The 15824-nt window shown below is 34.0% G+C and overlaps 2 protein-coding genes across 2 annotated transcripts; one reads left to right on the forward strand and one right to left on the reverse strand.

Moving 5' to 3' along the window:
- The first annotated feature begins 3606 nt into the window (after positions 1-3606).
- Positions 3607-13459, forward strand: LOC120636281 (transcription initiation factor TFIID subunit 5). The gene is made up of 12 exons (XM_039907697.1): positions 3607-4066; positions 4159-4344; positions 4433-4635; positions 5747-5946; positions 6266-6467; positions 6706-6895; positions 7611-7686; positions 8164-8301; positions 8801-8994; positions 11781-11894; positions 12343-12523; positions 13209-13459. Exons 1-12 carry the CDS (start codon positions 4004-4006, stop codon positions 13415-13417), a joined length of 1956 nt encoding a protein of 651 aa, XP_039763631.1. The 5' UTR covers positions 3607-4003; the 3' UTR covers positions 13418-13459.
- A 551-nt stretch (positions 13460-14010) lies between these two features.
- LOC120636288 (integrator complex subunit 10) lies at positions 14011-15434 on the reverse strand. Its single transcript, XM_039907707.1, has 2 exons — positions 14149-15434; positions 14011-14068 (listed from the first exon to the last, which is right to left on the reverse strand). Exons 1-2 carry the CDS (start codon positions 15221-15223, stop codon positions 14064-14066), a joined length of 1080 nt encoding a protein of 359 aa, XP_039763641.1. The 5' UTR covers positions 15224-15434; the 3' UTR covers positions 14011-14063.
- Between the last annotated feature and the right edge of the window lie 390 nt (positions 15435-15824).

Here is a 15824-nt window from a genome sequence, read left to right on the forward strand (position 1 = left end):
AAAGCATTAGATATCCTAAAACCTTCTAGTCGAAAGCGATATTTATCTACCTACCTACGTATCTATCACAGCTAATAATAATATAGTCTCGGCCTTATACACCACGTTATATTTCAAGATATAAGGATGGCCAAAACCTAAGACTGACATTGCTTAAGTAGCAAACAAGTCAAAACAATTTAATTCTAACTTTCTTATTTAATGTACCTAATAGATAATTACTGAGTATTGATTTTGAGATTTGTTTATTATTTATTTAGGACAGATGCCTTCACTAATTTAGATAAATAAAAATAATTTTTAATATGGAACTCATTTATACCTAGCATATCCGCGACGCAATTTCCTTATTTATTTTAAGTAATTTTAAATTTTATTTTAATTAATTATAACAAATAGTAATTCTATTTGTTTTAATATTGTTAGACAAAGATTTATTGAATACTTATAACATTAAAATAATATTTATATATAAAATATATATTATATACCTATTCACTTTTTATACCTACTTCTTACGCTGAAAGTAAAAACATATCCTTATTGTATCCTATCTTGAAATCAATTTCATTTATCGATGGATTGATATGAACGATAATTTGAATCAACAGATTGTTATTTGACAAGCTATACCATCTCTGGATTAAAATAACCATATTAATCCTTTGTATAAATATTTTGGATTAGTTAAAAAGGTATATTCAGTTCCGACGTTAATCTACATGAGTTTGTATTGATTGATTGATTGAGATTAACAATATTAGTTTAGTGCCTAGGTAATTCTTTTCGCTTTTCTAAATAAAGTTTCTGGCATAAGCTCAAACATGAAAACTACAATCATTGGTGTTTGGGTGTAACGGATGTAAAAGCGTTACCAAAATTGCCAAAATATAATAATTTTAGATGACCCTTGTTTTCTTAAAGTAACAAAATAAAGTTCGTACCTTTAAATTTGTCGTTTTATTAATTACCTACCTAGTCCTTCCTAGTGTAATAAATGCGAAAGTGTGTTTGTTTGTTTGTCCTCGCTACACGTCCTTACTAAGTAACACTTCAATTTTGGTTTGCGAAGTGTTAAATGGACGAAGAGTAATAAAGGCTACTTCTTATCCCAGGAAAAGGAACGGTTCCCATGGGAGTTTTGTTTTTTTTTTTAATTTATGTTAACCTTACCTAACTTGGCCTGTTACACTAAAGCAACGTAGCTTCTATTTTGTGCATACCTACCTATACGTTTCCTATGTTTGAATTATCCGGGTACACTTTTAAATATCACCGTAACCGTATTGCCGACACGTATCGGACGGGTGATGATACGCAGTCATGATACGCGGTTTCCCCACGCCGCCATATATCCAACGCCGGTCTGATACAATACACGATACGGTCCGTTCAACCTCGAGTCGGTTTTTTTCGATTATCAAAGGAGAGCTGACACGGAAGTGGACAATTCAAAACGCGATCATGTTGTAATTTGAAAGGCATCTACAATCTACAATGAGATGCGACGTTTAATACGAAATACAACAGGCCAGCTATATAATGTGCTATTACCGGCAAAACATGTATGTTCTATTTAGCCTCTGTGAGTTGGGATACAATACAGACTTTCTGGGATTTTTTATTAAACGAAGAATAATGTTTGTCCGTCAGTGTGTTAATCGTTATTCACTCGGTAGCCAGCCAGTCTGTCGTCAGTTGGTAGTAAGCCTGTCGACAGCCAGTCTATCGTAAGTCAGTCAGCCGTCATTCAGTTTGTCGTAAGTCGAATCACAGCCATCACAGACATCAGCCAGTCTGTCGAAGTCGGCAGTCAGTCTATCGTAAGTCAGATTGTCGTCAGTCGTCATTCAGTTTGTTGTAAGTCTATCTTTCGTCTGTTGTTTGTCAGATTGTCGTCAGTCGTTATTCAGCGTAGACAGAGAAGTAAATAGACAAATGGTTGGCGTGCCGCTTGTGAGACAGAGCATATTAGAGAAGTGTTGCCATTTTTTTACCCCGATTTTAAGGTCCCAGATTTCAGGTCTTCTACCACACTTATAATTTGTTGGTATTTGTTTATTACTATTTGTTCCATACAAAATGTAGGCATTTGTTTTAGAAGCAGCTGCACTTAGAAACATATCCTAAAGGAACTGCATAATAATTTTTAATGTTCCGTAATTAACTTAATTGTAAAAAGGGAACAGTTTATGGAATAACATTAGTACGTTGGTCTGTGAAGCAATTTGGCAGTTTTTATGAGAAAGGCTTCCGGCTCGTGATTAGTTGGAATAGGGAAACATAAATACTGAAAAAAATAAAACAACGTTATAATGGTAATAATATAACAATAATCATTTATTTGCAGATATACTTTTGTAAACACCTGTATTTTGGTACGATTAACAAAAATTGTTTTGCTATTTTACAGGCATTTAAATGGTTTTTATACAATCATAAAATTGAATTGTAATAATTACAATTTAACAAGTACACCAAACAAGAGAGAAGCATAATGTAGGTTTCGCATTAATCAGCTCAATTCAGAAGAATCTATATATCGATGAAGGCTATAGAAAAATGTGAGCGAACGAAGTCACGTTTTTTCGAACCACTAGTTTTAATTAAAGATAGCCGAGGGTTCATGAATGCCTCTCGAGATTAAAAAACAATTGTATTTTGGCAGACATTTTGTTAAAGATTATCAAGGATATTTGTATCAAGGAGACCATTCATAACAGAAAAATTAATAATTCGTAAATTAATAACAGAATTCTTTGTTTACTGTCCCTTAAAGAGTATAAGTTTAGTATTAATATTTCTGATTTTATCCTCTGGTGCAAATTTTTTTGTGGCATAGTGAATGCGGATTTCAAAATAACGCGCCGTAATTGCTTTGATCAACAAGATCCGGTGATTACCAACAAAAGTCTGGTTATTAAAATGGTCTTTGGTAAACACAGATTGGCAAAGACATTTTCAAAGTCGAAGATATAAGTTTCAGCATTATATTTTGTTCTGCGAAAAATGCTACTCCTTGATGCAAATTTTAATGCAATAACACTTTCCAGATTTGCCACTTCCTTTAATAATCTTTTACTTTTTTTCCCGAAGAGCTCTCAGTTTTTTAAGCCTATCTGCTGACTGTTGTCTGGTTCTTTGCAACTTTCTTCGCATCGTTCGCGATGTGAGTGATGGTGGCTTTCTCTAAAAACAGTCGCCAAATTATTGAATAGAATAGGTATTCAGTTGTGAAAGTTACTTTATAATAATTAAATTAGGACAGCAGAACTATAATTTTAACCGACTGATGATAAACTGAATGAAAACTGACGTCTTTGGTAAACCCAGATTGGCAACTTGTTAATTTGCCTTACTGTTGTATTTGTGTACTTATTGATACTAACTCTGTTGTCTATATTGTAAGCTAAGTTTGTTTATCTGTGAGAAGGTGAAATTTTAATCTGTATTTCTTCTAGGGACGTAGGAAGTGCCAAAAAGTATCAATATTTATAAAACATACCAATATGGATGTATTAAATCGATGTATCAAAAAATTAATATCGATAAATCCAATAACTCAGCAAATAACAAAAATTGCTGTGCAGCTGCTGAGGTGTATAGTATACACTAGCCACTGACCTCTATTATTCCGAATAAAAGAGGCCAGTGACACTAGTGTTCACTTGCTAAATAGAGTATTTAGAATAAAGAGAATAGAGTATATAGAATGGATATTTTTGCTGATAGAGTGTCTACTGTACATACCTATGTTTATATTATTCCAAATCTAAAAGTCAGTGATCCAAGGCCGTAAATCAACATTAAAAGAATTATTTCGCATAGTTATTACGTCTATCTTTATGTGGTAAATTTTTTACAATTACATACAAACTACAAAGATGACATTAATATACCGGGTTACTTCCCTTTGATATCTTATTTGGCCAGTAAATGTGACGTAGCAGCAATTTTATTGTATTTTAAAACTAGGTATTCAAATAGTTTTTAGTGAATCGCAATGGGAGACAAGTCTACTCCCCTATTAGCCGTCCTACAACTATTACGGAAATATAATTTGAAGGCAAGTGTTTATTTTGTAAACAATATACAACACTTTCAGATAAGAACCTTCCTTAAACACGTTCAATTAAAAATGAAACAATCTTTATTTAGGGCACTGAAGATATCTTGAGGAAAGAAGCTAATTTAGGTGATGTCGAATATGAAAATCTAGATTTACCAGAGGTTGAACTTGCAAGTATCCTTACTGCCCATCATACTGAGAGTGACCCATACAGCTATGAGTTTGCATACGACAGTCTGAAGAAATTCGTGGAGAGTTCTTTAGACATTTATAAGGTAAAGTTCTGACTCCAAGTTTAGTCTTAATTTACCAGAATGCACAACACTCTTTTTAAATGGTAAAACTATGTTTTTTTTGTTCTAGTATGAGCTATCTACCCTGCTCTATCCAGTATTTGTTCACATGTATCTGATTCTCATTTTATATGATCATACTGAACATGCGTCAAAGTTTTTGGACAAATTTGGGCCAGAGCAAGAAGAGTACTATCAAGAGGACTTAAATCGACTATGTGCTGTTAAAAATAAAGATCAAGTAAAGGGCAATGAACTTGCCGAAATATACAGGTGACAAAAAAACATATATTTTCTCTTTAAATTTTGCTACTAAAGAATGAATAAATTAGTCAACATCATCATCTTCCTCTTTGAATTTTTGGCTTTTAGGTGGCTATTCATCTTATTTTATATAATTACTCTTTGTAGGTTACTTATACCACAATTTTATTATTTAACACAAATTTGCCTAATCGCTTTGATTATACTATAGCTACTCAAAGAAAGTGATCCTGACAAGGTTAGATTGAAATAACTAGTAAGTTTATCTTAGTTGTGACTAAGATAAAAAAAATATTGTTAATTTGCCTTACTATTGTGCTAAATGTATGCAAATACCTGGCTGTGCTATGGTATCCTATTGTGGGGAAATAGTACAGAGGCACATATACTTTTTGTACCAAAAATATGTGTTTTTGTTTATAATATTATAAAAGATATTATAAACACTGAAAGCTCCTCATTTTAGGTTGCTCAAAAAGTTAATGCCTTGCATACACATACTAGAAACGTGCTAATTCATAAGAAAACATCCTAATATTTTAAAAGACTCCTAGACATGCGCAAACAACGTGGTCCTACCACCATCTAAATTTAAAATCCACAGCACCTGCCCAAACCCAATGTGCACAAGAATATACAACAAAATCTCAGGACATACAAAAGAAAAAGAAAGTATAAACATATTTACAAAATCCTTAAAACATTATTTGCTGGAGAAAGCTTATTATTTAATAAAGATAAATAAACAATCAATTAATTATAATAAACAACTTTCTTAATGAAAATATTTAATAATGAAAATATGACTTTAATGTTAAATTAATGAAAAAATAATGAATGAATGAAAGAACGAATACACTTTTATTGTACACCACATAAACATAACAAATTAAAAGTAAAAATTTAACAAAAGGTATACAATTTGGCGGATTATGTTTATTCTAAACCCTTATTGTCCCATTACAAGGTTATGACATCTTTTTTTTATTATTATTATTATGTAACTTAAGAAAGTAAACAATGTCAGGAACACATTTATTAAAAAACCTTTAGTTTTAGGAATTAGGTTGATAGTATTAGGTGCTTTCCTACACACAACTACTATGTCTTAATTTTGCAGTTCAAATAAATTTCAAGTTCAACTTTCAAGAGATGCTTCCACGCAATTAAAAAGGTACTTACATGAACAGAAGAGTTCTCCAATCATTATAAATATAATTAAAAACCATATAGTAATTGATGTATGTGATGGCCCTGGCAGAACTCAAGCCCAGGTTAAATCTACACTAGGGGGACTTCTTGGAGAAGCTTCTCGAAATGGTAAATCTATGTTCTTTAATGTAGTTTTGTATAATTATATTGCAATAGTCCATAAGTTTCTTTACCTTTTCTTCTTTCAGTTTATTTGATATACATGTCCTATTCAAAATAAAGATTATGATCCTGAAACCCACAGTATAAAGTCTTTGATATACTACAGTATACATTTCTTAAAGCCTGTTAATTTAAGGTTTAATTCCCGAGCTTACAAAAGAAAATACCTTACTTCTTGGGAGATGTGGAGAAAGTCCTTGGAGCATTTTAACACCAATAAATTATTATTGTGCAAGTTTTATTCTCCACCAATTTGCATTCACAGAAAACCGCACTAAGGTTTATTATGGACTTCTGAAAGAGCCTGATTTACAAATTCTCCCTGCACCAATTGAAGATGAAGAGGAGGCAGAAGAAACTCCAGATAAACCAAAAAAGAAGAAAGCAAAAAAAGATAATATATTTATGAAAAAGCCAAAATCAGATCCAAATGCACCCCCCAATGACAGAATCCCCCTACCAGATTTGTGAGTTCTCAATCTCTTCAACTGATAACTTACTCAAATAATAAATTTTTTTTTTTGTATTTTTAGAATTTTTAGGTTTAGGAATAAACATTGTTTGAAAAAAGATTCCCATGTAAACAATTAACTTAACTGACTTTCTTTTAATAACACTTTCTGTGGTAAATCGGATGTCACTACTTTTAGACTATCAATTTAGTTTCGAATAATGAATCATTTAATAATCGCTTATGGTTCCCAGGAAGGAGAATGACAAAATTGAGAAAAGCAAAGCATTAAGAGAAGCAGCAAAACGTGTGCAACTAGGTCCAGAGTGTTTGCCTTCCATCTGCTTCTACACTCTCATGAATAGTGGCCAAACTGCAATTTGTGCCGATATTTGTGACGACTCCACTTTGTTAGCTGTGGGCTTTAATAACTCATCCATAAAGGTATATAATTATTATGTACATTGTTGAAAGTTAGGTGTTTTTTTAGAAAATGTGAACAATCATGGTTAACAGGCAATTCAGCCTCAAGAGCATGCAACTCGTAACCAAGCTTATTGCGTTTTAACCAATTAAATATCACTAATTTTATTAGTGAGTGGTAATGATAAGCCATCAACATGTGTTAGCTTAAATGTACGGACGTAGAGTCCCTAAACTGAATATAATATAGGAAATAGGAAGTATAATTTGAGAATTTGTAATTTCTATATTTTCTGGTGTGGTGTGGTTTGGAAGGTGTGAATGTGGCTACTTACCGGCAAAGACGCACCGGTACAATGTCGCGTATTACCGCTTAGGGTAATGGCTTTAATTTATACGCTTATACCCCTAACAGGTTAGTCCGCTTATTGGGTTGATAAGAAATCAATCATCAGAGGTATATTGATTAATATATAGAATACATTATTTGTATCCATATTTTCTAATTTTTGAGATTAATAATATAAAAGGACTTGTCAAGGGTTTTTAGTTATTTATCCTAATGCATAAAGATCAGAAGTAACCATATTTATATACAGCGTAGTGGTTCAATCAATGCTAGGAAACAAACTTACATTGCCATTTAGAAATGGATTGCTCCTCACACAGTCGCTTATTTAACTTATAATGAAATAATTGAGTAGGTAGTGATTAATATTTGAAATGGTTTTTTTAGGTATGGACATTAACTACTATAAGACTTCGAGGCATGAAGTCTGCGGATAAATTACAAGACATTGACAGAGAAGCTGGTAAAGATAATATTGAATATTAAGTATTATAGAATGTGTAAATGAAATCCGACATAATTCTTTAGAGGCTTTAGAGGTACATTATTTACTGTCTCTGAGACTTATCTAAGAAACCAAAACGCTAATCGTTTTTGAGTAAACCATTGCCATACCGTTTTTACTGAAAGAAATTTAGATATAGCCCTAACATCACACGCAAAATTAAAATCAAGTGACTCCTGTCACTTTATTAGGTACGCGTCGCGTAGCGTAGGTACTATGCACGTGTCGGTATTTTATCTTCAATTGGGTTGCCGTAAGTAAACACTTAGAATTTTTTGAATTCGTTTATATGGAAAAATCTTTCGATTTAATATTTATACAGGGTGACAGACAACCGTTCAACGGTAGGTCGTAACTCGGTTACACGTTGTATATCATCAGGGGACAAAATATGTTTTTGTTACGTTTATGTTTTGAGGCTGAGAATATTTTCAGGTGATGTTCTCGTGAGGATGATGGAAGAAAAAGACAGAGATACATGCCGCACACTGTTTGGACACTCGGGCCCCGTCTATAAAGTAGCATTCGACCCTTTCAAGACCATGCTGTTGTCCTGCTCGGAGGATTCAACCAGTAAATATTTTATCACTTCATTTTCTTACATTAGGCTTTCTTTCGTATGGATTCTAGCAGCACAGTCCTGTTTAGATTCAATACCAGGGCATCGTCGGATATTGAATTGTAGCATTTAGAGTATAAATAAATAAATAAATATACTACGACACTAAACACATCGCCATCTAGCCCCAAAGTAAGCGTAGCTTATGTTATGGGTACCGAGATGACTGAATTTTTTTTTTATGAATAATATATCCAGACACTGAAAACATTCATGCTCATCACACAAACATTTTCCTGTTGTGGGAATCGAACCCACGGCCTTAGACCCAGGAAGCGTGGTCGCTGCCCACTGCGCAAATCGGCCGTCAAATATTCGCGCGATGATCAAAAAGAAAAACCACATAAAGGTTAAGTTGAGGTATTACAGTACGGTACTCCTTGGGTCTTCGTAACCCGAACACCGAATAGTTAGGTCGTACAAGTGTTTTGTTTGACCCTTCTTCATATACAGTCCGGCTGTGGTCGCTGCAGTGTTGGACTTGCATCGTGGTATACCGCGGACACGTGTGGCCCGTATGGGACGCCCGGTGGTCCCCGCACGGTCACTACTTCGCGTCGGGGGGCCACGACCGCATTGCACGCCTGTGGGCTACTGACCACCACCATCCATTGCGTATATTCGCGGGCCACCTTTCTGACGTCGATGTAAGTTTCCATAAACTTTAACAATAATTCGTAATGTATATTGTCCTACTGTTAGAGCTGACAGCGCGCTTCTCCAGTAAAAGTTTTAAACTATTATTATCACACGTTAGTGACAATAACTTAAACTAAGACATTCTTAAGACATCTATCTATTTATATATATACTAGCCGTTTCCAGCCCGCTTCGCTGGGCGAATTGAAAAAGGAAATAAATTACATTTTATGTTTCATTTTTATTTATTTTTTTCATATTTTTATTATTCTCCTTTTTTTTTTCTTTTTTTGTATGAACATAAATAGGCCCCGCGGATAGAACTGTAAGCATCGATATTGTTTAGACTTACTCAAATTCCAAATTCCATCGATTTAGCCTGTATCTTTCATCCAGGTGATTTTTCTCACTAATATTTATTGTAACTTTCAATGTGCAATCATTATAACATTTCCGTGCCTTTCTTCCAAAAATTAATAATAATTGACATGAAGAAAAAAATTTGAAATGAGCATTGAATGTTTAAGTTAAAGTCATTGCAAGTCTCATATGTGAAGTTGAAATCTGTCTAGGTTCAAGTGCGACGAATTTTCTGTTAACTAAAATTTTCTCCGTGACATCAATTTTTTATAGAAAATTAATTGTGCATGTTTTTTATGAATTCTATTGGAATAAGTAACTAAATTTCTTTTCCACATCTCATGTGCTTGGAAAATGCATTCATTTTAATCTGTTACATTTCCGCGATCCCGCAATAAAAGAATTCGTCGGTTATGTAGTCTGCAAAAGTAAAATGAATGTAAAATTCTTAGTCCGTTGATTGGATAGCTACATGTAAAGTTAAGTTTTTGAAACCTCTCAATGACTTTTTCTCCGCTGCCAAAAAGACGATTGTTGTAAGGAAATACACGAATATCCCTACATACACGAAGATCCCCACCAAATTTGGAGTCTAGAAGTTACAGGTTAAAAATAAAAATTTTAGATTTTAACACCCACCCCCGCAATTCCTGTCGGAAGTAGACTTTATTGAAATCCATTTTGAGATGTTCTTTATGTGAATAATAAAAGATTCCTACCATATTTAGAATTTTTAGAAGCTATATTTCGAAATTGAAATTTTTTATTGTTAACACCCACCCCCGCGAACCTTATTGGAGGTGATTCATTGTAAAATCCGATCGAAGATCATTTTTATATTACATATAGAACAGTCTCACTAAATTTGGAGTCTATAGGAGCTATCGCTTGGAAATTGAAAATTTTCATTGTTAACGCCCCCGCAATCTTCTTTGGGGTGGGATATCGTAAAATTTGTTCATAAATCATTTTTACATCACTTATAGAAAATTCCTAAAAAATTTGGAGCTTGTAGGAGCTTTAGCTGGAAAATTAAAAATATTAATTGTTAATACACACCCCCGCAACCCCCTGTGGGGTAAGCTATCGTAAAATTCGTTCATAGCCTATTTCTACACCTCTTACAGAAGATTCCTACCAAATTTGAAGTCTATAGGAGCTATAGTTTAAAAACGGGAATTGTTCATTGTTAACGCCCCCGCAATCCCCTTTGGGGAATGAATTTCTTAAAATCTATTCATAGCTGACCTCTACATAGCAAAAGTAATATTCCTACCAAGTTTCACGTTTCTAAGTCTTATGGTTCCCGAGATTTCGTGGTGAGTGACTATATAGATGGGAATTCTTCGATTATCATCGAAATTTTTAACTTTTATCGGGCGTTTTTTAAAATTTTCTTACATACAAAACTTTCTCCTGACAATTCTGAAGATAAAAAAAAGCCCAATTGGTCCAGCCGTTCTCCACTACCGTGAGTAGATTCTTAGCTGAATGTAAAAAACCATAATCCGTTTAATACACTCTGTTGAAATCCATGAAAACATCTTTTGTTTTTATTAGCGGGATAAATGTTCATAAAAGTAAAACAGCAATAAAAAAATGAAGGAATGTTGGAATTCAAAAAATAGATAGCCATAAACCATCTAGGAAAAATTTCGCATCGAATGGTGGTAGTTTCATGTCGATACGATCAGTGGTTTAGGCGTGATTGAGCCTCAAGCGAAGACCATTTTCATTATATATATATAGATAAAAGAGAAAGTGTGTGGGTATGTTCCGTATAGGCTCCGAAACGGCTGGACCGATTTCAATGAAACTTTCAGGGAATCTCCGGATTGACCTGGCGAGTAATCCTGTAAAGTTTGGTGACGATCGGAGCACTCCTATTTTTGAACTGTAAAACTGTCAAATACAGCTTTTATTTACTATGATGATATTCTATTGCTGGGTGTACATGGGTGTAGATAATGATCTTCACCCGCACGAGAAGAGAATAGAAGATAATGAATACAGAGAGAAATAAATTATTGAATATATTATGAGACTTAAATTAAAAATTTAATGATGTAAGTTTATTGTTTAAATAAAATAAAGCAAAATCTAGCCCGGCCAAGCGGGCTGGGTACGCTAGTATGAAATAAAACGCGTGAACCTTCGACGAGCAAGGTAAGCAGTCACGTTTACCTTGTTCTATGGAGCACACGTCTTAAGGCCAATTTCTTAACACTGGGCTGATATTGAGTAGCAGTGGCGTGCACTGGGTTTCTTACCAGGGTATGCATACAGCAGGAATTCAAAATCCTCCTCTTATAAGGGCTATATTTCAATTTTAGGGTATGCAGTGCTTTTGTGCATGTATGAAGTGCACGCCACTGTTGAGTAGGTAATACAATACAGTGTTTGCCAAAAAATTTACAACCATAATCTATTTCAGTGTATCCAGTTTCATCCTAACTCAAATTATATCGCCACGGGTTCCAGCGATCGGACTGTCCGACTTTGGGACTGTTTGACTGGGTCTCAAGTTCGCATCATGACTGGTCACAAAGTAAGCATTTTATTTTTTAATATTATTTTAAATTTAAGATCTTGTTTCTAGCGGATAAATTGAGATTAACCTCTGAATTTACTAATAGGGGGGTAATCAATTTTTAAATTTTTTTTAAGCATAGGTAACAAACAAAAAATAATTTTAAAAAAAAGGTCCCAACAGGCATTTTTCTATCCGACAAGAAAGCTAGGTCATTAAAAGAAAGCTGTTGTTACAAACACAACCTCTTTCGTAGAAGTTATATGGCACTTCTTGCGGGGGCATGAGGCGAACATAAAAATTATCGATTTCTTAGATGGATCAGATGCAAATATTTGCATCGTGAGCGAAAGATAAGACAAGAGGTACGTATCGTTTGTTGCAGCTTGAAATAATTATTGAGCGAAATAACACCCGACAAAAATAGCTAAGCAAATAGATTTATTATAATGTATTCGTATTTCAGTCAACACCCTTCACGCTCGCTTTTTCTGCGTGTGGACGATGGTTGGCATCAGGTGGAGGCACCGGTGAGATACAAGTGTGGGATTTGTCAAGCGGCTTGCCAACTGCTGCCATACCGCCCGCCAACGACTCTCCAATTCACGCCTTAGCGTTCAGTCGAGATGGCACCATCTTAGCATCTGGTTATTATACCACTTTTTTATCTTTTACTTTTCGCAAGTCCTTTCCATACTAATACTGTCTTATTGACACTTGGGTGGACAGTGTCAATACAAAACAATACAATATTACAGGCAATGATATTTCGCCAAGCATTAAGATTGTAGCAAGGGCTAACTTGAAATGAATTAAAAATTGCCTATTCCGTTTACTAAAAAATAGGGTTTGATACCCTATTTTTCCGAGATTTGGAAGGTTCGACCAGTATTGAATTTTATGAAAATATTTTTTATGTATCATATTATATTTATAGCAAGTAATTGTTAGACTGTTGCTACTTACTAATAGCCCAGTGGTTAGAGCTTATTTCTATTCAGTTATTAGATATTATGACATTTTTCACATTTTGATCCCTGGAACGCATCTCCATCTTTCTGGAGCTATGTGCATTTTAAATTTAAGTCGAACTGTGAAGTGAAAACATTGTGAAGATACCTGCATACCTGAGAGTTCTCCATATCATTCTCAAAGGTGTGTGAATTTTACTAATCTACACTTGGCGAGCATGTGTGGGAGACTACACCCTAACCCCTTCTCATTCTCGTGCCTTGGAGAGGGCCGGAAATGGGTTGATGATGATGATCAAGATCAATTTGTGTGTTTTGAGTTGTAAATTTTGATTACTTACATCTTTTAATTTGTTTCCAGGTTCTTTGGACTCAACAGTAAAACTGTGGGACTTTGCAGTTATCAGTGATGAAAGTTTAAATGAAGAAAATGGAAATGGAGCAACAGCTCAAAAAGAAGATAAATTTTTATTACGTTCTTATGCTACAAAGAATTCACCCATCAAAAGCTTGCATTTCACAAGACGCAATCTTCTGTTAGCCGTGGGATCATATGAAGGAAGCTTGTAAAGTAGCATATAGAAAAATAAATAACCTTTTTTTAAAATATTATCCTCATTTATTCTTGACTCACAATGATTGTACTTGCAGAAAGTAAGATCTTTCTGAGGTTATAAACTGTATAATTAAATTTAATATGGACTCATTACTTCTTGCAACCTGTGCCTTCATTGCCTGTTTAAAGTCTTCTTTTACACCTTTATCAGCTCCACGAGTACCTATTCTTCTTTGTCCAAGATGTTGTTGGGAATTTGGCAATATATCTAATGCAATGTTTTTACCTTGCTCATTCCAAATAAAACTCAATTCTTCCAAAATATCAATATGAATTATGTATGCTGGAAAAAGATGATAATGGAAAACACCCTTTTTCCTTATTGCTTCCATGATATTTATAAATACTGATTCTTCCTGTGGCCAGCCAAGTTGCATTAATACTAGCATATGACCATAAGTTAAATCAGAATTGTTTCCAGTCTTTAGTAAAATTTTTATCAATAAAGTACAAAAGTAGTGCATAATTGCAACCTTAGTTATTGGTAAAAAGTGTAGATGCCGATGGTTTCCACCAACTATGAGATCAGATTCCAAGACTCCTTCCACAGCAGGTAACAATGGCAATGCAGCTAGCATATTTTCAATACATGCCAAATAATTATGCTGAAAAAAGTTTACAGACACCCTTGATATAATAGTTGTTAAGTTATTTGTCATAGAAGTATTTGCTTCATTATATCTGCCTTTGTAAAGAGCTAATTCATCAGAAAATCCTTCTAACCAGGGCTTGACTTGTATTTGTGATGTTAGTTTCATAAATTCTCTTGTAATGACTTCATTGCTATGCAGTAACTCCCAACAATTAGCAGCTGCTTGAAACTGGTGAGCAGATACCCCTGTTACTTCTATATCACCTTTCTTCCGTTTAGACGGTGGGAGATCAGGATCAGCTAATGCTTCCACTAGTATATGATTACCTTTGAGGGATTTATGTTCATACAGTGATCTTAAGAAGAATACAATACCACAATACAAAATTTGGCGACAATCTTCAATATTTCTTGACAACAATAGTTTCTGATAATATGATTCTTTGTTTAAACTGTTACCATAGTTGACTAAATAGGAATCCCAACCTAACTGTCGTCCTAGTAATTCAAGTACCCCATAAAGCCTTTGCCAAGGATCACTAATATCGTGTTCAGTTTCATCAAAAACATAAGAGTTGTAAAAGTCTATTGCCTTCACCACCAAGCGCTGAAGTAATCTTGGCGACTCAAGAGAATGCAGAAGAGGTAATGTTTCCACAACAAGCAACCTTGCATATCTATTATCATAAAAAAACTTTTCTGTATTAATAAGAGTCTTAACAAGGCTGTCCACTCCTAACTGAGGAAACTTTTTCAACAGCAAAACTAATAATCGACAATGCTCCATAGTATCATCACTGTTTTCCACACTTGTCCTAAGTATCGTTAGTTGAATATCAGGGCAGATGTTATCAAACATTTGACTTAAAAAACTAGGTTCATTTGATTTAAGTGCATTGGCAATGGCAGATATTTCCAACAAAAGATCTGGTATGTTTTGTCTCGATGACATCAAAGAACTAAAACATTCTGCAGCTTCTTGTACATTCCCGGATTGTTTTTCCATCAAATAAGCTTCAAATTGAATTTTGAAATTCGATGGAAACAATGTTTTAGCCGTCAACATCCAAGCTTTTGCAGAATAAATATTGTGCTTGTGCGCTTCTTTAGCTCGGGATATAATATAATCTTCGTCATCTTCTGGAACAGTTTTTTCTATTGTAGGCATTTTGATATCGACCCAAAACTATATAAATTGTATTTCGGTACCAAAGCTCAGATTTAATGATTACTTTTACGTTTATTCCTGAGCTTACTTAATACAAAAAATGTAAATCTGTAAATGCTGCCAAAACAAACTCCGCGCCGTCACGAATATAACAATATATTCACTGTTGCTAATAACAAATAAAAAACAAAGGTCTATTTACCAAAGCAAATCATTTTAAATTATTTATGCACAAAATCAATTAGATATTTTTTTTACATTTTTACCTTTACGGCAATATTTGCAAAAAAACACCAGTATGTAATCTGTGACATCTGATGTCTGGTATGATGTATGATCACAGACCAGTAAATAAATAATAATAGTATATGTGTCACCGACAGACCTCGGCAATGCCGGAAAGCAATGGGCGTTGACTTGGAATAAGATTGTCTAGGGCCGCTGTACATGCACTGAATTTTTGTCGCCATGACTGCCATGACCTAAGAACAATTAATAATAAATAGAATCAAGACTAAAATAAAAAGAAGTTCACCTAAATCTTATAATTTTTTTTAAAAGTAGTAACACTAGTGTGAGCGAGACAAAACAAATGAAATTT

The sequence above is a fragment of the Pararge aegeria genome, chromosome 3, assembly GCF_905163445.1.
Source record: "Pararge aegeria chromosome 3, ilParAegt1.1, whole genome shotgun sequence".
Classification (NCBI taxonomy): domain Eukaryota; kingdom Metazoa; phylum Arthropoda; class Insecta; order Lepidoptera; family Nymphalidae; genus Pararge; species Pararge aegeria.

Coding starts and splice junctions, on each gene's coding strand:
- LOC120636288 (XM_039907707.1), bottom strand. CDS start 15,223: ATGCCTACAATAGAAAAAACTGTTCCAGAAGATGACGAAGATTATATT.
- LOC120636281 (XM_039907697.1), top strand. CDS start 4,004: ATGGGAGACAAGTCTACTCCCCTATTAGCCGTCCTACAACTATTACGG. Junction 5,947..6,265: donor TGGAGAAGCTTCTCGAAATG/GTAAATCTATGT, acceptor TTGCATTCACAG/AAAACCGCACTAAGGTTTAT. Junction 8,302..8,800: donor CTGCTCGGAGGATTCAACCA/GTAAATATTTTA, acceptor CTTCATATACAG/TCCGGCTGTGGTCGCTGCAG.